At 48.9% G+C, this 19,500-nt stretch overlaps 1 protein-coding gene across 1 annotated transcript in view; it reads right to left on the bottom strand.

The window, feature by feature from the left end:
- KMO (kynurenine 3-monooxygenase) overlaps positions 1–19,500 on the bottom strand; it is a 705,013-nt gene that overhangs the window by 447,565 nt on the left and 237,948 nt on the right. Inside the window, exon 4 of the mRNA XM_077292788.1 lies at positions 14,570–14,659. Coding sequence (XP_077148903.1) covers positions 14,570–14,659 — 90 coding nt within the window. The remainder of the gene's footprint in view (positions 1–14,569; positions 14,660–19,500) is intronic.

The raw sequence follows: 19,500 nt of genomic DNA, 5'->3' as shown, positions 1-19,500 counted from the left end.
GGGTGTAAGGAGGTGGTGGAGAACCTCATTGCTTCCCCTCTCTCCTAGGTGCTGATCCTGTGCAATTTATGCAGTGAAGTTACTGTGAAGTTCCCTTTAAATTGTCTATGTGTTTTGCACTATACTGTGAAATGTGTTGTACATGCTATATATTACTGTTGTACCGCATTGTGCTGTGTTTGCTATGCACATGTTAGAGGCAGGGACAGAAGGGATTAACCCAGGAGGTTGGGCTAACAGCCCAAAAAGGAGCAGGAAGTTCCTGCTCCTCGTTCAGTGCCACGGGCAGGTTTACCAGGCAATTGCTCAGCACTGATCATCTGCTTGCCAAACCCAAGGAGGGGGATAGGAACTGCTGCCCCGGTGTTGTGGACTCTGTGTTCAGGCTCCCTCTGGTCACTGGTGGTATGGTGTGACTTTTGCTTTGGGCTCCCCCTGGTGGCTTTGTCTGTTATCCTGCTGGTCTCTGGCTATCAGCTGGTTCGTTATCCTCTGGGAGGTTCCTATATAGCTCTGTTTTACTTCCACTTGTTGCCGGCTGTCGATGTAATTAGTGCTACTCAGATTCCTTCTGACTACCTTGCTCCCAGTCCATCCAGCTCAAGCTAAGTTTTGTTTGCTCATTTTTTATCAGCAGTGTCTTTCATGTTTTCTTTTCCAGCTTGCTAAAATGTAATTCCCTCGCTTGCTGGTTGCTCTAGTGGGCTGAGTTTCTCCCCACACACCGTTAGTTGGTGTGTGGGTTCTTGAAATCTCAGGATGGATATTTTGTAAGGGTTTTTTATTGATCGCATAGACCCCTGCTCTATTTTCTGCTTTCTAGTACTAGTGGGCCCCTTTTGCTGAATCTGATTTCATCCCTATGTATGTGCCTTCTTCTTACTTCACCGTTAATATTTGTTGGGGGCTTCTATATCTTTGGGGATTATTTCTCTGGAGGCAAGCGAGGTCTTTCTTTCTCTTTAGGGGTAGCTAGTTCCTCAGGCTGGCTCGAGACGTCTAGGAATTTTTTAGGCACGTTCACCGGCTACCTCTAGTTGTTTTGGATAGGTTCAGATTTGCGATCAGTCCAGTTACCATCTCCCTAGAGCTCGTCCTTAGTTTATTCACTTGCTGGTCTATTTGTGATCCTCAGCCATTAAGGATCATAACAGTACAGCCGGCCTACAAAGTGTTAATTGCATGGCAGAAGCAGGAGAAAAGAAGCCTTGAGAATTTTTTTTTTTTTTTCTTGTTGTTGCCATGTGTCTAGCTGCTGTGCTAGCTTCTCTCCTCCTCTTAATCTTGGTGTGGCTCTGAGTTCAGCTGCTGACATGGATGTCCAGAGCTTGGCTTCCAGTCTGGATCATCTTGCTGCTAGGGTTCAAAGTATTCAGGATTTTGTTGTTCACAGTCCTATGTCTGAGCCTAGAATACCTATTCCGGAGTTGTTTTCTGGAGATAGATCTAGGTTCCTGAATTTTAAGAACAATTGTAAGTTGTTTCTTTCTTTGAAACCTCGTTCCTCTGGTGATGCCATTCAGCAAGTTAAGATTATCATTTCCTTTTTGCGTGGTGACCCACAAGATTGGGCCTTCGCATTGGCGCCAGGGGATCCTGCATTGCTTAGTGTAGATGCGTTTTTTCTGGCCCTTGGATTGCTCTATGAGGAACCTAATCTTGAGAACCAGGCTGAGAAAGCGTTATTGGCCCTCTCGCAGGGGCAAGATGAAGCAGAGGTGTACTGCCAGAAATTTCGGAAATGGTCGGTGCTTACTCAGAGGAATGAGTGTGCCCTGGCTGCTAATTTCAGAGAAGGTCTTTCTGAGGCCATTAAGAATGTCATGGTGGGGTTCCCTACGCCTGCAGGTCTGAATGAGTCAATGACTCTGGCCATTCAGATTGATCGGCGGTTGCGGGAGCGCAAACCTGTGCACCATTTGGTGGTGTCTTCTGAACAGACACCTGAATCTATGCAATGTGACAGAATTTTGACCAGAAGTGAACCGCAAAATTATAGACGGCAAAATGGGTTGTGCTTTTACTGTGGTGACTCAGCTCATGTTATCTCAGCATGCTCTAAGCGCAAAAAAAAGGTTGATAAATCTGTCACCATTGGTACTTTACAGCCTAAGTTCATTTTGTCTGTTACCCTGATTTGTTCCCTGTCATCTTACCCGGTTAATGCCTTTGTAGATTCAGGTGCTGCCCTGAGTCTGATGGATTGGTCATTTGCCAGGCGCTGTGGTTTTGATTTGGAGCCTTTAAAATTCCCTATTCCACTAAGGGGAATTGACTCCACACCATTGGCTACGAATAGACCTCAGTACTGGACACAAGTGACCATGTGCATGACTCCTGTTCATCAGGAGGTGATTCGCTTTCTTGTATTGCAAAATTTGCATGATGTCGTCGTGTTGGGTCTACCATGGTTGCGGACTCATAATCCAGTCCTGGATTGGAAAGCTATGTCTGTGTCAAGTTGGGGTTGTCAGGGAATTCATAGTGACGCTCCTGTGGTGTCAATTGCTTCGTCCACTCCTTCTGAAGTCCCTACGTTTTTGTCAGACTACCAGGATGTATTTGAGGAGCCCAAACTCAATTCTCTACCTCCTCATAGGGACTGTGATTGTGCTATAAATTTGATTCCTGGTAGTAAGTTTCCTAAGGGACGACTTTTCAATTTATCTGTGTCGGAGCATGCTGCCATGCGGAGTTATATAAAGGAGTCTTTGGAGAAGGAACATATTCGCCCATCCTCTTCCCCTCTTGGTGCAGGATTCTTTTTTGTGGCTAAGAAGGATGGTTCCCTGAGACCTTGTATTGATTATCGCCTTTTGAATAAAATCACGGTCAAATTTCAGTATCCTTTGTCATTGTTAACTGATTTGTTTGCTCGCATTGGGGGGTCTAGTTGGTTCACCAAGATAGATCTTCGTGGTGCGTATAACCTTGTGCATATAAAACAGGGTGATGAATGGAAAACTGCATTTAATACGCCTGAAGGCCATTTTGAGTACCTGGTGATGCCTTTTGGACTTTCTAATGCTCCTTCAGTCTTTCAGTCCTTTATGCACGACATCTTCCGTGAATATCTGGATAAGTTTATGATTGTGTATCTGGATGATATTCTGGTTTTTTCGGATGATTGGGAGTCTCATGTTAAGCAGGTCAGGATGGTCTTTCAGGTCCTGCATGACAATGCTTTATTTGTGAAGGGCTCAAAATGTCTTTTTGGAGTCCAGAAGATTTCTTTTTTGGGTTTCATTTTTTCTCCTTCTACTATTGAGATGGACCCAGTCAAGGTTCAGGCTATTCATGACTGGACGCAGCCTACATATGTTAAGAGTCTTCAGAAGTTCTTGGGTTTTGCTAATTTTTACCGTCCCTTCATAGCTAATTTTTCTGGTGTTGTTAAGCCTTTGACGGATTTGACCAAGAAAGGTTCTGATGTGACTAATTGGTCCTCTGCAGCTGTGGAGGCCTTTCGGGAGCTGAAGCGCCGGTTTTCTTCGGCACCGGTCTTATGTCAGCCAGATGTCTCACTTCCCTTCCAGGTGGAGGTTGATGCTTCCGAGATTGGAGCGGGGGCTGTTTTGTCGCAGAGAAGCTCCGATGACTCTGTGATGAAGCCATGTGCTTTCTTTTCAAGAAAGTTTTCGCCTGCCGAGCGGAATTATGATGTCGGTAATCGGGAGTTGTTGGCTATGAAGTGGGCATTTGAGGAGTGGCGACATTGGCTCGAGGGAGCTAAGCATCGTGTGGTGGTCTTGACTGATCACAAGAATTTGATTTACCTCGAGTCGGCCAAGCGGCTGAATCCCAGACAGGCTTGTTGGTCGTTGTTTTTCTCTCGTTTTGATTTCGTAGTTTCGTACCTGCCTGGCTCGAAGAATGTGAAGGCTGATGCTCTTTCTAGGAGTTTTGTGCCTGACTCTCCTGGAGATTCAGTGCCGGCTGGTATCCTTAGAGAAGGGGTGATTTTGTCTGCCATCTCCCCAGATTTGCGATGTGTGCTGCAAGAGTTTCAGGCGGATAGACCTGATCGCTGTCCACCGGAGAGACTGTTTGTCCCGGATAGATGGACCAACAGAGTCATCTCCGAGGTTCATTCTTCGGTGTTGGCGGGCCATCCTGGAATATTTGGTACCAGAGACTTGGTGGCCAGGTCTTTTTGGTGGCCTTCCTTGTCGCGGGATGTGTGTTCCTTTGTGCAGTCTTGTGGAATTTGTGCTCGGGCTAAGCCTTGCTGTTCTCGAGCCAGTGGTTTGCTGTTACCTTTGCCTGTCCCGAAGAGGCCTTGGATGCACATTTCCATGGATTTTATTTCTGATCTCCCTGTCTCTCAGAGAATGTCTGTCATCTGGGTGGTGTGTGATCGTTTTTCTAAGATGGTCCATTTGGTGCCCTTGCCTAAGTTGCCTTCCTCCTCCGAGTTGGTTCCACTGTTTTTTCAAAATGTGGTTCGTTTGCACGGGATTCCTGAGAACATTGTTTCTGACAGAGGATCCCAGTTTGTGTCTAGATTTTGGCGGACCTTTTGTGCTAAATTGGGCATTGATTTGTCTTTTTCGTCGGCCTTCCATCCTCAGACGAATGGCCAAACTAAGCGAACTAATCAGACCTTGGAGACTTATTTAAGATGTTTTGTTTCTGCTGATCAGGACGACTGGGTTACTTTTTTGCCGTTGGCCGAGTTTGCCCTTAATAATCGGGCTAGTTCTGCTACTTTGGTTTCTCCTTTTTTTTGTAATTCGGGGTTTCATCCCCGTTTTTCCTCGGGTCAGGTGGAGCCTTCTGACTGTCCTGGAGTGGATGTTGTGGTTGATAGGTTGTATCAAATTTGGAATCATGTGGTGGACAATTTGAAGCTGTCTCAAGAGAAGGGTCAGCTCTTTGCCAACCGCCGTCGCTGTGTGGGTCCCCGACTTCGCGTTGGGGACTTGGTGTGGTTGTCTTCTCGCTTCGTTCCTATGAAGGTCCCCTCTCCTAAGTTCAAGCCTCGGTTTATCGGTCCTTATAAGATTCTGGAAGTCCTTGGCCCTGTGTCATTTCGTCTGGACCTCCCAGCATCATTTGCTATTCATAATGTGTTCCATCGCTCGTTGTTGCGGAGGTATGTGGTGCCTGTGGTTCCTCCGGTTGAGCCTCCTGCCCCGGTGCTGGTTGAGGGAGAATTGGAATACGTGGTGGAGAAGATCTTGGATTCTCGTATTTCTAGACGGAGGCTCCAGTATTTGGTTAAATGGAAGGGCTATGGTCAGGAGGATAATTCTTGGGTTGTCGCCTCTGATGTTCATGCGGCCGATTTGGTTCGTGCCTTCCATGTGGCTCATCCTGATCGCCCTGGCGGTTTTCATGAGGGTTCGGTGACCCCTCCTCAAGGGGGGGGTACTGTTGTGAACTCTGTGTTCAGGCTCCCTCTTGTGGTCACTGGTGGTATGGTGTGACTTTTGCTTTGAGCTCCCCCTGGTGGCTTTGTCTGTTATCCTGCTGGTCTCTGGCTATCAGCTGGTTCGTTATCCTCTGGGAGGTTCCTATATAGCTCTGTTTTACTTCCACTTGTTGCCGGCTGTCGATGTAATCAGTGCTACTCAGATTCCTTCTGACTACCTTGCTCCCAGTCCATCCAGCTCAAGCTAAGTTTTGTTTGCTCATTTTTTATCAGCAGTGTCTTTCATGTTTTCTTTTCCAGCTTGCTAAAATGTAATTCCCTTGCTTGCTGGTTGCTCTAGTGGGCTGAGTTTCTCCCCACACACCGTTAGTTGGTGTGTGGGTTCTTGAAATCTCAGGATGGATATTTTGTAAGGGTTTTTTATTGATCGCATAGACCCCTGCTCTATTTTCTGCTTTCTAGTACTAGTGGGCCTCTTTTGCTGAATCTGATTTCATCCCTATGTATGTGCCTTCTTCTTACTTCACCGTTAATATTTGTTGGGGGCTTCTATATCTTTGGGGATTATTTCTCTGGAGGCAAGCGAGGTCTTTCTTTCTCTTTAGGGGTAGCTAGTTCCTCAGGCTGGCTCGAGACGTCTAGGAATTTTTTAGGCACGTTCACCGGCTACCTCTAGTTGTTTTGGATAGGTTCAGATTTGCGATCAGTCCAGTTACCATCTCCCTAGAGCTCGTCCTTAGTTTATTCACTTGCTGGTCTATTTGTGATCCTCAGCCATTAAGGATCATAACACCCGGACCCACAGGCAATGAAGTGGGCACCGGGACTGGTAGTGCCCTGCCGAGGACTATAAGAGTCCATAAATCAGCTTGAGGACTGTGACTGTAGCTGTTGCTGCCACTGATACGGCAGTGAAGAATACTAGGGAAAGAGCAGGAAGTTTAGTTCCATTTACTACATCTACTTTTGCTACCTCTTTTATTTTAAAATAAATTGTTTTCCCTGTTGGATTACAACTGTGTTCCTGGATCCTGATTGCCTGTGCTGCAGTGTCAGTAGAGAAGATGTAAATTGCCTAGGGTTGCATATGTCCTGTCTGTTTTATGTACAAGAGACCGGGGTGATCGTGGACTGTTGCTTTAAATGCACTCGGTCATGACAACCACCCAAGCCACCTTGTTACATAGCTGCCAGGTACCAGTCCTAGGCAGTCCCCGGTACTGCAGCTGCTGACCCCAGGGGTCAGGTATGCAGTCATTGACACCTACTCGGGCTCTGCTTACACTACTAAGTTCTGGATCCACAGGTGGAACGGTTACTGACACAACCTTAGACAGGGCTGATTGAGAGACTGATAGGACAGTCCGGATACACGGGATATTCTAATAGGCACACAGATCTCAGATACTGGTTACGGTGCTGCCAGTGGGACTTCAGGGTTCAGGACTGGCTGCACAAGGACCAGCGACATTGGATTCAGGACTGGCCACACAAGGACCAGGGAATATGGGTTCAGGACTGGCCATACAAGGACCAGGGACTCAGGTTCAGGAAACTGGCCACACACGGACCAGAGGTTAGGGTTCAGGACTTTGGCCAAACCAGGACCGGGGACCTAACAACTCACTTTGTAGTGCCACTAACATTCTATTGAAACACATTGCTTTAGCACCTCTTAATTAATTAGGGAGGGTGCCTTTAACCCCTTCGTGACATGCGCCGTACTAGTACTGCTCTGCGGTAGGTGCATTTGTGCCCAGAGCAGTACTAGTACAGCGCCGCGATTGCCGCAGCTTCACACTGAGCGCCGTGGCGATCGCATGCGGGTGTCAGCTGTATGTGACACCAGCATGCGCGATCGTGGGCATTTAACCCCTCTGATGCTGCTGTCAGTAGTGACAGCGGCATAGAGAAGCATTGCGCAGGGAGGGGGCTCCCTGCACGCTTCCCTCAAAACAACGCGATGCGATCGCACTGTACTGATGGTCTCCATGGAGACCACCGGCAACATGATGGCCGCGGGGTCCTTCCATGTCCTGGAGGGAAGATGGCTTGCGAGCGCACTTGCATGCCTCCTTCCCTGCCTGTCAGATCCTGATCTGACACTCTACTGTGCAAAGTGTCAGATCAGCGTATGTAATAAAGTTAGAAAAAAATATATTATAATGTGCAAAAATATTTTTTTTTAAAAACCCAAATAAAGAAAAAGAAAAAAAATATTTTACCAATAAATACATTTATTTATGTAAATAAAAAAACTAAAAGTACACATATTTGGTATCGCCGCATCCGTAACGACCCACTGTATAAAACTGTCCCACTAGTTAACCCCTTCAGTGAACACACTGTAAAAAAAGAAAGAGGCAAAAAGCAATGCTTTATCATCATATCACCGAACAAAAAGTGCAATAAAACATGATAAAAAAGATGGATGTAAATAAAAATGGTACCGCTGAAAATGTCATCTTGTCCTGCAAAAAACAAGCTGCAATACAGCTCCATCAGCAGAAAAATAAAAGTTATAGCTCTCAGAATAAAGCGATGCAAAAATAATTTTTTTCTATAAAATAGTTTTTATTGTGTAAAAGCACCAAAACATAAAAAAATAAAATACAGTGCCTTGTGAAAGTATTCGGCTCCCTGGAACTTTTCAATCTTTTCCCACATATCATGCTTCAAACATAAAGATACCAAATGTAAATTTTTGGTGAAGAATCACCAACAAGTGGAACACAATCGTGAAGTTGAACCAAATGTATTGGTTATTTAAACTTTTTGTGGAAAATCAAAAACTGAAAAGTGGGGCATGCTATATTATTCGGCCCCTTTAACTTAATGCTTTGTTGCCCCACCTTTTGCTGCAATTACAGCTGTAAGTCGCTTGGGGTATGTCTATCTGCTTTGTTCATCGAGAGACTGAAATTCTTGCTCATTCTTCCTTGGCAAACAGCTCGAGCTCAGTGAGGTTTGATAGAGATCATTTGTGAAGAGCAGTTTTCAGCTTGGCCATTCTAATACCTGGATACGTTTATTTGTGAACCATTCCATTGTAGATTTTGCTTTATGCTTGGGTTCATTGCCTTGTTGGAAGACAAATCTCAGTCCCAGTCTCAGGTCTTTTGCAGACTCCAACAGGTTTTCTTCAAGTACAGTCCTGTATTTGGCTCCATCCATCTTCCCATCACTTTTAACCATCTTCCCTGTCCCTGCTGAAGAAAAGCAGGCCCAAACCATGATGCTGCCACCACCATGTTTGACAGTGGGGATGGTGTGTTCAGGGTGATGACCTTGGTTGCCTTTATGCCAAACATATCGTTTGGCATTGTTGCCAAAATGTTCGATTTTGGTTTCATCTGACCAGAGCACCTTCTTCCACATGTTTGGTGTGTCTCCCAGGTGGCTTGTTGCAAACTTTAAATTACACTTTTTATGGATGTCTTTGAGAAATGGCTTTCTTCTTGCCACTCTTCCATAAAGGCCAGATTTGTGCAGTGAATGACTGATTGTTGTCCTATGGACAGACTGTCCCACCTCAGCTGTAGATCTCTGCAGTTCTTCCAGAGTGATCATAGGCCTCTTGGCTGCATCTCTGATCAGTCTTCTCCTTGTTTGAAATGAAAGTTTAGAGGGATGGCTGGGTCTTGGTAGATTTGCAGTGGTATGACACTCCTTCCATTTCAATATGATCAAAAAATGTCATGTGCCCAATAATGGTATCAATAAAAACGTCAGCTTGTCCCGCAAAAATAAAGCTCTCACATGACTCTGTCGACCGAAATATGAAAAAGTTATAGCTCTCAAAATATGGTGATGCAAAAACTAGTTTTCACAATAAAAAGCGTCTTTTAGTGTGTGACAGCAGCCAAACATAAAACCCAATATAAATCTGGAATCTCTGTAATCGCACTGACCCAAAGAATAAAGTCACCTAATCGCTTACACAGCACGAGGAGCAGCATCAAAAATAAATAAAACCAATTCTTCACAAGCTGTTGATTTTTTCATTCTGGCTCCCAAAGATTTCAGTAAGGTACGGCGCACATGTCTCCTGCGTTCATGCGCTGAGCGCTTACACTGGTGTTTCCGTGTAAATCTCTGAAATAAGTGATTCAGACAGAACCTCTGGCAGAAGATTCCCTATAATGAGGCAGATGGAGGCACTGTGGGCACCATAGGACCTGTGATCTGGTGGTGTCCATCTTTTTGGGATTGCATAAAAGTGCTGTCGGCCACAGTTTGGTGCACTTATGAAAGAAAGGAAACCGCAGAACAGAGGCTAGACATAGTCCAGAGTAACTTTGCTGCCTCACTATAGTGAATGGATCTATCGGGGGTTTCATCTGAATCACGCCACTCAGAGATTTAGATGGAAACCCCAAAGTAAGTGCTCAGCGTAGAGCGCCAGATAACTGTGATTCCAAACGTTATATAAAACTAGCTATTGAACCCGTTCTACGCCCGGGTGGCGAGCATTTATATTGGTATATGGTCTCCATCCTGGTATGTGCTACTCCATCCTGCATCCCCATCCTGTCATGTGCTCCCATCCTGCGCCCCCATCAGTGCGGGCGGCTGTGCTGAGTGCGGGCAGCTGTGCTGAGTGCGGGCGGCTGTATGTGGCTGTGCTGTGCGTGGGCGGCTGGGCGTGGCTGTGCTGGGTGCGGGCGGCTGGGCGTGGCTGTGCTGGGTGCGGGCGGCTGTGCGTGGCGGTACTGAGTGCGGGCGGCTGTGCGTGGCTGTGCTGGGTGCGGGCGGCTGTGCGTGGCTGTGCTGGGTGCGGTGGCTGTGCTGGGTGCGGTGGCTGTGCTGGGTGCGGTGGCTGTGCTGGGTGCGGTGGCTGTGCTGGGTGCGGTGGCTGTGCTGGGTGCGGTGGCTGTGCTGGGTGCGGTGGCTGTGCTGCTCCATCCTGCGCCCCCATCCTGTCATGTGCTGCTCCACCCTATCATGTGCTGCTCCATCCTGCACCCCATCAGTGCGGGCGGCTGTGCTAAGTGCGGGCGGCTGTATGTGGCTGTGCTATGCGTGGGCGGCTGTGCGTGGCGGTGCTGAGTGCGGGCAGCTGTGAGTGGCGGTGCTGAGTGCAGGCGGCTGTGCGTGGCTGTGGGCGGCTGTGCGTGGCTGTGCTGAGTGCAGGCGGCTGTGCTGGGTGCGGGCAGCTGTGCTGGGTGCGGGCGGCTGTGCGTGGCTGTGCTGGGTGCGGCGGCTGTGCGTGGCGGTGCTGGGTGCGGGCGGCTGTGCGTGGCTATGCTGGGTGCGGCGGCTGTATGTGGCTGTGCTGTGCATGGGCGGCTGTGCGTGGCGGTGCTGAGTGCGGGCGGCTGTGCGTGGCGGTGCTGAGTGCGGGCGGCTGTGCTGGGTGCGGGCGGCTGTGCGTGGCTGTGCTGGGTGGGCGTGGCTGTGCTGGGTGCGGTGGCTGTGCTGGGTGCGGCGGCTGTGCTGGGTGCGGCGGCTGTGCTGGGTGCGGCGGCTGTGCTGGGTGCGGCGGCTCAGGCTGTGCTGGGTGCGGGCGGCTGTGCTGGGTGTGGCCGGCTGTGCGTGGCTGTGCTGGGTGTGGGCGGCTGTGCGTGGCTGTGCTGGGTGCGGCGGCTGTTTGTGGCGGTGCTGGGTGCGGCGGCTGTGCGTGGCTATGCTGGGTGCGGCGGCTGTGCGTGGCTATGCTGGGTGCGGCGGCTGTGCGTGGCTATGCTGTGCGTGGGCGGCTGTGCGTGGCGGTGCTGAGTGCGGGCGGCTGTGCGTGGCGGTGCTGAGTGCAGGCGGCTGTGCGTGGCGGTGCTGAGTGCGGGCGGCTGTGCGTGGCGGTGCTGAGTGCGGGCGGCTGTGCGTGGCGGTGCTGAGTGCGGGCGGCTGTGCGTGGCGGTGCTGAGTGCAGGCGGCTGTGCGTGGCTATGCTGAGTGCAGGCGGCTGTGCGTGGCTGTGCTGAGTGCAGGCGGCTGTGCGTGGCCGTGCTGGGTGGGCGTGGCTGTGCTGGGTGCGGTGGCTGTGCTGGGTGCGGCAGCTGTGCGTGGCTGTGCTGGGTGCGGTGGCTCAGGCTGTGCTGGGTGCGGGCGGCTGTGCTGGGTGCGGTGGCTGTGCTGCTCCATCCTGCGCCCCCATCCTGTCATGTGCTGCTCCACCCTATCATGTGCTGCTCCATCCTGCGCCCCCATCAGTGCGGGCGGCTGTGCTAAGTGCAGGCGGCTGTGCTGAGTGCGGGCGGCTGTATGTGGCTGTGCTGTGCGTGGGTGGCTTTGCGTGGTGGAGCTGAGCGCGGGCAGCTGTGCGTGGCGGTGCTGAGTGCAGGCGGCTGTGCGTGGCTGTGCTGGGTGCGGCGGCTGTGCATGGCTGTGCTGGGTGCGGCGGCTGTGCGTGGCTGTGCTGGGTGCGGCGGCTGTGTGTGGCTGTGCTGGGTGCGGTGGCTCAGGCTGTGCTGGGTGCGGCGGCTGTGCGTGGCTGTGGGCGGCCGTGCTGGGTGCGGTGGCTCAGGCCGTGCTGGGTGCGGTGGCTCAGGCCGTGCTGGGTGCGGTGGCTCAGGCCGTGCTGGGTGCGGTGGCTCAGGCCGTGCTGGGTGCGGTGGCTCAGGCCGTGCTGGGTGCGGTGGCTCAGGCCGTGCTGGGTGCGGTGGCTCAGGCCGTGCTGGGTGCGGTGGCTCAGGCCGTGCTGGGTGCGGTGGCTCAGGCCGTGCTGGGTGCGGTGGCTCAGGCCGTGCTGGGTGCGGTGGCTCAGGCGGTGCTGGCTGCGGTGGCTCAGGCGGTGCTGGCTGCGGTGGCTCAGGCGGTGCTGGCTGCGGTGGCTCAGGCCGTGCTGGGTGCGGTGGCTCAGGCCGTGCTGGGTGCGGTGGCTCAGGCCGTGCTGGGTGCGGTGGCTCAGGCCGTGCTGGGTGCGGTGGCTCAGGCCGTGCTGGCTGCGGTGGCTCAGGCCGTGCTGGCTGCGGTGGCTCAGGCCGTGCTGGCTGCGGTGGCTCAGGCTGTGCTGGGTGCGGTGGCTCAGGCTGTGCGCGGCGGTGCTGGGGGCCTGAGCAGGCGGGGACACCGGCGCGCTGTGGGGGTCAGGTGCCGGAGTCGCCGCTAGCTCAGGCCCCCGGCACTTGCTATAGTTACCTGGCCCTGATCCAGCGCTGCGCGCCGGTCTGTCTTCCGGGTCCTCTGCCTGTGACTGTTCAGTCAGAGGGCGGCGCGCATTAAGCGCGTCATCGCGCCCTCTGAACTGTGAACGTCACAGGCAGAGGATGTGGACCGGAGGACGGAGGGGCAGCGCGCAACGGAGGAACGGGACAGGTAAATATATCATACTTACCCTCCTGGCGGTCCCTGCTTCTCCGTTGGAGATCGCGGTGAGCGTTCAGTGTTTACGCATACCGCGATCTCCTGGGAGCGTCGCTCTGTGGGGCCTAGACTGCGCCGGCGCGTGCGCTTGCGCAGTCTATAGAGGCTTCGGACAGAGTGACGCTCCCAGCGTTATATTATAGATGTTACCAATAAAAGCTTACACTCAATCCACAAAAAAAGCAAGTCCCCACTCAGATCTGTCATCTTTTAATGAAAATATAGGGGGCTTCCACGTCACTGGTAGCACAAAGGCTCTGGAAAAGTAAAATGGCTCCTCACCCGACAAAGGAAATTCAGACAATTTTTTTTATTTTCATGACTTAACATTATAAACTTCTGTGAAGCACCTGGGGGTTCAGGGTGCTCAATACACATCTAGATAAGGTCCCAAAGGGGTCTAGTTTCCAAAATGGTGTCACTTGTTGGGGGTTTCCACTGTTTAGGCATATCAGGGGCTCTCCAAACGCGACATGGCGTCCGCTAATTATTCCATGAAGTTTTGCATTCAAAAAGTCAAATGTCGCTCCTTCCCTTCCAAGCCCTACCATGCGCCCAAACAGTGGTTGTCCCTCACATATGGGGTATCGGCGTACTCAGGAGAAATTGCACAAGAAATTGTATGCAGCAATTTCTCCTGTTACCCTTATGAAAATGCAAAATATGGAGCTAATAAAGATTTATTTGGGAAAAATGTGATTTTTCTATTTCACAGCTCTACCTTACAAATCTCTGTGAATCACCTGTGGGTTTAAGGTGGGTTTAAGGTGTCCAAATCACATCTACATAAGTTCCATAAGGGGTCTAGTTTCCAAAATGGTGTCATTTGCTGTGGGTTTCCACTGTTTAGGCACATCAAGGGCTTTTTAAACGCGACATGGCATCGGCTAATTATTCCATCAAGTAACAGCAGTCAGAATTGTAAAAATTGGCCTGGTTATTAAGGTGAAAACAAGCTTTGTCTAAAGGGGTTAAAACAAGATTCCTCCTATCTATTGGCTGGGAGCCATCTTGCAGGTGTGAACGCTGGCTCTTTAATAAAAAGGCAGTGCACAAGCGTGCATGGCACGGCCAGGGAGGTGAGTATGTCAGAGGCTCTGCATAGAGGGGGAAGGGGAGCCATGTGAGGACACCAGTAGTGGTGTTACAATCTATATCATATGTTGTGAAGCGGTTAAAGGCATTTTCCACTTTTAAAAACGTGGACCTCTAGCATTTATTTTTAATGCAAAATAACAAGATAGTACTCACCTATTTGAGTCTAGCGCCGGCTCTCAGCCGCTGCTTCGGCCTTAGGCTATGTGCACACGTTGCGGATTTGTTGCGACAGAAACCGTGCAGAATTTTACACAAGTAAATCCGCAACGTGCCCACATAGCCTTAGTGTTCTGTCTTCAGCAGTGATGGCACATTGACACCACACATCACTGCTGCATCAAATTACTGAGCTCAGTAGCTTGTGCCACATACATTGTCTGCAGGCTGCATTGGTTATGTGAGCTGTAGACGTGACATCACCGCTACAGCTACAATACTGCAACCAGAGATGTGGCAGAGAGCTAGTGCATAAACCCAAGGGTAAGTATTATCTGAGTTTGTTTTATTTTACCCTACAGAAAACATTTGAGGTCCATTCCTGGAAAACCCATTTAAATTTCTTTATATATCAAAAACTAATCACTATTGCGATTATGTAATATAATTCATCTGGAAGGGGGATAGTGCATTTTTGCAGCATTCAATAAGCTTGTGTAGAATACATTTGTTTATCAAAAATCTGCATGTGCTTGTTGTTTAATACACAATCCATAATAGATTCCATAGGCATAATATAATTTTGATTACAATTGATGAATGTAAACAAAAAAAACTAATTAGAAAATAAAGTAATACCTGGTCAGGTTTGCCATAGGGTATAGAATACTTAGCGCCATTAACTGGATGAATCATCCGTGCATACATGGGAATGCCTTTATTCACAATCTAGGAATTGAAAGAAACAATAATATAATGAAATCTTGTTGAAGATCTAAAGACAGCCATTGGACCATGCTTTATTTACTGTGTACCAGTAGTTTCTGATAACATAAGAATAAGCAGTACTGTATGTACACATGAGGAATAATACTTTCTGTCCATCATTAGATTTGCACACTATATTTTTAGTAGTGTTGCCCTGTGCAGACTATATCTCTAATTTTCAGTTGTCCTAGTAACTGGATGTAAACTAGCTGCAATGATATGTCCCATAAATAATAATCCCACAGACATAAGTTATTTTTTTTATTCTGTGACAGCAGTAGTGAGCCATATTGGAAGACATGAAGTGTTGATTTGAACAAGATAATTTTTAGCTTTTACTGAATGAGTTCAGAAAGCGGAAGGAGGAGAAGAGGCTTAGTTGTACCACTTATAGAGGCAGACCACATGACTACAATAGCCCATGTTTTGGCCTGGCACCCCCCCCCCCCCTCCCAATCCGCATCACAATATTAACAGTAGATGGCTCCCGATTTCACCAATAAGACTGTATGTCTGAGTCTCAGCACATCATGAATGATGACATCTATAGATCGTGCCTACTGAATGGAGCTAGGCGAATATCTTTTATTTTTTATTTTATCACTCAGTACAGTGGCTGGGGGACATCATATCCTTTGAGGCTTAGTGTCCATCTTTCTGAGTGGGGGCATCATACTGTTGGCTGATCATACTGAGTGGAGGGCTGTGAGTACATCATACTGTATTACGTGCACTGTTGGGGCATCATACTTTGGGGGGTCATTGTGTGGTCATCTTGTGCATGTGGGAATTACTATGTACGAATGCACTGTGGAGGTTTCATACTGTATTAGGCCCCTTTCACATGTCCATGTCTCCTGTACGTGTGGTGATAGGTTTCACACTTACCGGAGACACGTACACACGTAGACCCATTCAGATGAATGGGTCTGTGCACATGTCAGTGTGTTTCCACGGACTGTGTGTCTGTGGGCAAAACATGCGGACGTGTCCGTTTTTTGCAGTCAGCATGGATGGCAAAATGTCCCGCACTCGTGCACATGGAGAGCACACATTGATGTCCTCTGTGTGACACGGACGGCTGCCGGAGAAGAAGAGCTACTGTAAGCGCTGTTCCCCAGCGGCAGGTGCTGAAGCCGGCTCTCATCATTCTCCCCTGCTCTGCCGGCGAGCAGAGGAGATTGATGAGTGTTTTATTAAAGTCTGAATGACAGCAGGTGGGGGCTTTTGGGACTGTTACCCCCCATCATCCCACACCTGTTGCTGCTAATAACAGTGACAGTAGGTGTGAATGATCGGGGTATTCCACAGCCGCCAGCTGCGATTGTTTGGAAACAAATGAATGAAACCCCCCTATTTTATTGAACCAACCAGACAAAATTCACAGCTGGGGGCTGCAACCCTCAGCTGTCAGCTTCTGCAAGGTTGGTTATCAAGAATAGAGGGGTCCCCATGCTGTTTTATTAACCCCTTTCTGCCAGCTGACGGAATAGTACGTCAGCTGGCAGATCCCCCGCTTTGAGGTGGGCTCCGGTGGTGAACCCACCTCAAAGCCGCGACATGTCAGCTGTTTTGTACAGCTGACATGTGCGCGCAATGAGCTCGAGCGGAATCGCGATCCGCCCGTGCTCATTAACTAGTTAAATGCCGCCGTCATGCGCTGACAGCGGCATTTAACTAGCGCTCCCGGCTGTGCGGCCGGAAGTACTCGCACCGCTGACCCCCGTCACATGAACGGGGGTCAGCGGTGCATTGCCATAACAACCAGAGGTCTCCTTGAGACCTCTTTGGTTGTTGATGGCCGATTGCTTTGAGCGCCACCCTGTGGTCGGAGTTCAAAGTACACCACCATTTCTGCTACATAGAGGTGATCTGTATGTAGCGCCCCCACTGCCGCAGGGCCGAGGGGTACCCGGTACCGGGCCTGTGAGTCTCTGCTCTGGGGTTGTCACGGTGGCTAGGCCCGGTCCGTGACCCTGCTGAGGGGCGTACAGTAATAGATATGGTGGATAAAGGTGGTGGTGAGGCTGTAGTAGTGCGGTGCAGTAAATAACGAGGACACCAGGGTGCAGTCTCTTTACCTCTTTACTGAAGATCTCTGGGTCCTCAGTCCGGAATCCGGATAACCAGGCTGCGCAAGTCCGGCCGGTCCAATGGCACCTCCAGAGTTCTCTTAACAGGTGGAAATCTGTGCCTTCCTTCTAGCGCTATGTGTTGCGGTCCTTCCCTGCTGTGCTTACGGAAAGTCCCCACAACTGTTGTGTCCGTTTCTTAAGTTCCCTCACAACTCGATTAGATGATGTCCTGCTAATCTTCCGTCCCTCCCTGATGTTACGGTTGGAACGGCACCCGTTTGACGAGTAGGCTCGGAGCTCTTCCGGGACCCTAGAGTCGCCCCTCTCCACAAGTTGCCCCCCAAGACTGCATAGGTGATTTAGGTGAGACAGCCCGCCTTAGACTGACTGTCCTGCCGCTGTTTAGAGTATTGCTTGAAGCTGAATATTGTAATACTCCCTCGGCGTTCCGGCCGCCGGTTGTGCGCCTCAGTAGGATGTTGCCTCGGTCTTACAGCACGACCCCTACTGGTATCCTCCTTGTTGCTTTGATCTCGTTTCTCACTCAGCACAATCTATCTCGCTTCCAGTCCCTTCTTGGGCACCGCCGCTATACTGAGCAGGCACGGTCCCGTTACGTTCGCTCAAGTTGCCCAGTCTCTGTCAGGATCCCACCCCTGACAGAGACCCTACCGAATCTTCTCCTGCAACACCCTCTGCCACAAGGTGTTGCCTGGTTCCAACCCAGTCAGCTTTCTGTCTAACTTCCTGCCTGACCCCCAGTTTACCCACTATGGTGGGGAGTGGCCTAGTGAATAGAACCCTTAGCTCCCCCTGGTGGCCCGGCTGTGAAATGTATTGGTGTCTGTGATACCTGGTCAGATGAACTCCTTCAGTGCCATCAGACGTACCATAGCTCCCCTTAGTGGCGGAGCCACAGTACTGCAACGACCAGGACTCTGGGGCGCTGCATGTACTTCACCTCTATGTAGCAGAGGCGATCGTGTAGTGCATGCTTCTAGCCTCCTATGGAGGCTATTGAAGCATGCCAAAATTAAAAAAAGAAAGTGTTTAAAAATATAAAAAAAATATATATATATAAAAGTTCAAATCACCCCCCTTTCGCCCCAATCAAAATAAAACAATAAAAAAAATCAAACCTACACATATTTGGTATTGCCGAGTTCAGAATCGCCCGATCTATCAATAAAAACAAAGGATTAACCTGATCACTAAATGGCGTAGCGAAAAAAAACTCAAAACGCCAAAATTACGTTTTTTTGGTAGCCGCGACATTGCATTAAAATGTAATAACGGGCGATCAAAAAAACGTATCTGCACCAAAATGGTATCAATAGAAACGCCAGCTTGGCACACAAAAAATAAGCCCTCACCCGACCCCAGATCACGAAAATTGGAGACACTACGGTTATCAGAAAATCGCGCAATTTTTTTTTTTTTACCAAACTTTGAAAATTTTTTTCACCACTTAGATAAAAAATAACCTAGACAGGTTAGGTGTCTATGAACTCGTAATGACCTGTAGAATCATAATGGCAGGTTAGTTTTAGCATTTGGTGAACCTAGCAAAAAAGCCAAACAAAAAGCAAGTGTGAGATTGCACTTTTTTTTGCAATTTCATCACACTTGGAATTTTTTTCCCGTTTTCTGTTACACGGCATGGTAAAACCAATGGTATCGTTCAAAAGTACATCTTGTCCTGCAAAACATAAGCCCTCACACGGCCATATTGACGGAAAAATAAAAAAGTTATGGCTCTGGGAATGAGGGGAGCAAAAACCGAAAACAAAAAAACGGAAAAAGCTCCGGGGGTGAAGGAGTTAAATTATTTAAATAAATAATTAAAAAAACGGCATGGGGTCCCCCTCGTTTTAGACAACCAGCCTTGCTAAAGCTCGCAGCTGGGGGGCTGCTATTCTCAGGCTGGTTAGGGGCCATTGATATAGGCCCCCCCAGCCTAAAAACAGCAGCCTACAGCTGCCCAGAAAAGGCGCATCTATTAGATGCGCCTTTTCTGGCACTTTGCCCGGCTCTTCCCACTTGCCCTGTAGCAGTGGCAAGTGGGATAATAACTGGAGGCCCACGGCTTAGAGGCATCTATAAGACACCTATCCATTACTAATCCTATAGTTGTAATGTTAAATTAATACACGGCTAGACCCACTGCTCATTTACATGCAAAAGTACATTAACTTATAATATATAGACCTTATAACTGCAAAAAGTAAAAGTCCCACAGCGGGACTAAGTAAAAAAGTTAAAAAAATTGAATAAAACTAAAAATATAAAAAAAAAATAAAACATGTATATTGTACCCATAAAATATTCTGAAATAAAGGGAACAATAAAAGTACACATATTTGGCATCACAGCGTCTGGTACGACCCGACTTATAAAACTGTCCTACTACTTAACCCCTTTAGTGAACACCGTAAAAAAATAGAAAATGTGGCAAAAAATTATGCTTTATCATCCAGTGCCAAACAAAAAGTGGAATAAAATGCGATAAAAAGACGAATGTGAATAGAAATGGTATAAATGAAAATGTCATCTTGTCCTGCAAAAAACAAGCTGCCATACAGCTCCATCAGCTGAAAAATAAAAATGTTATAGCTCTCAGAATAAAGCGATGCAAAAATATTTGTTTATTTAAAATAGTTTTTATTGTGTAAAAGGTCCAAAACATAAAGAATATATAAATGGTGTATTGTTGTCATTAAACTGACC

The sequence above is a fragment of the Ranitomeya variabilis genome, chromosome 2 (genome assembly GCF_051348905.1).
Source record: "Ranitomeya variabilis isolate aRanVar5 chromosome 2, aRanVar5.hap1, whole genome shotgun sequence".
Lineage (NCBI taxonomy): Eukaryota > Metazoa > Chordata > Amphibia > Anura > Dendrobatidae > Ranitomeya > Ranitomeya variabilis.
This window is presented reverse-complemented; position numbering and strand designations above follow the sequence as displayed.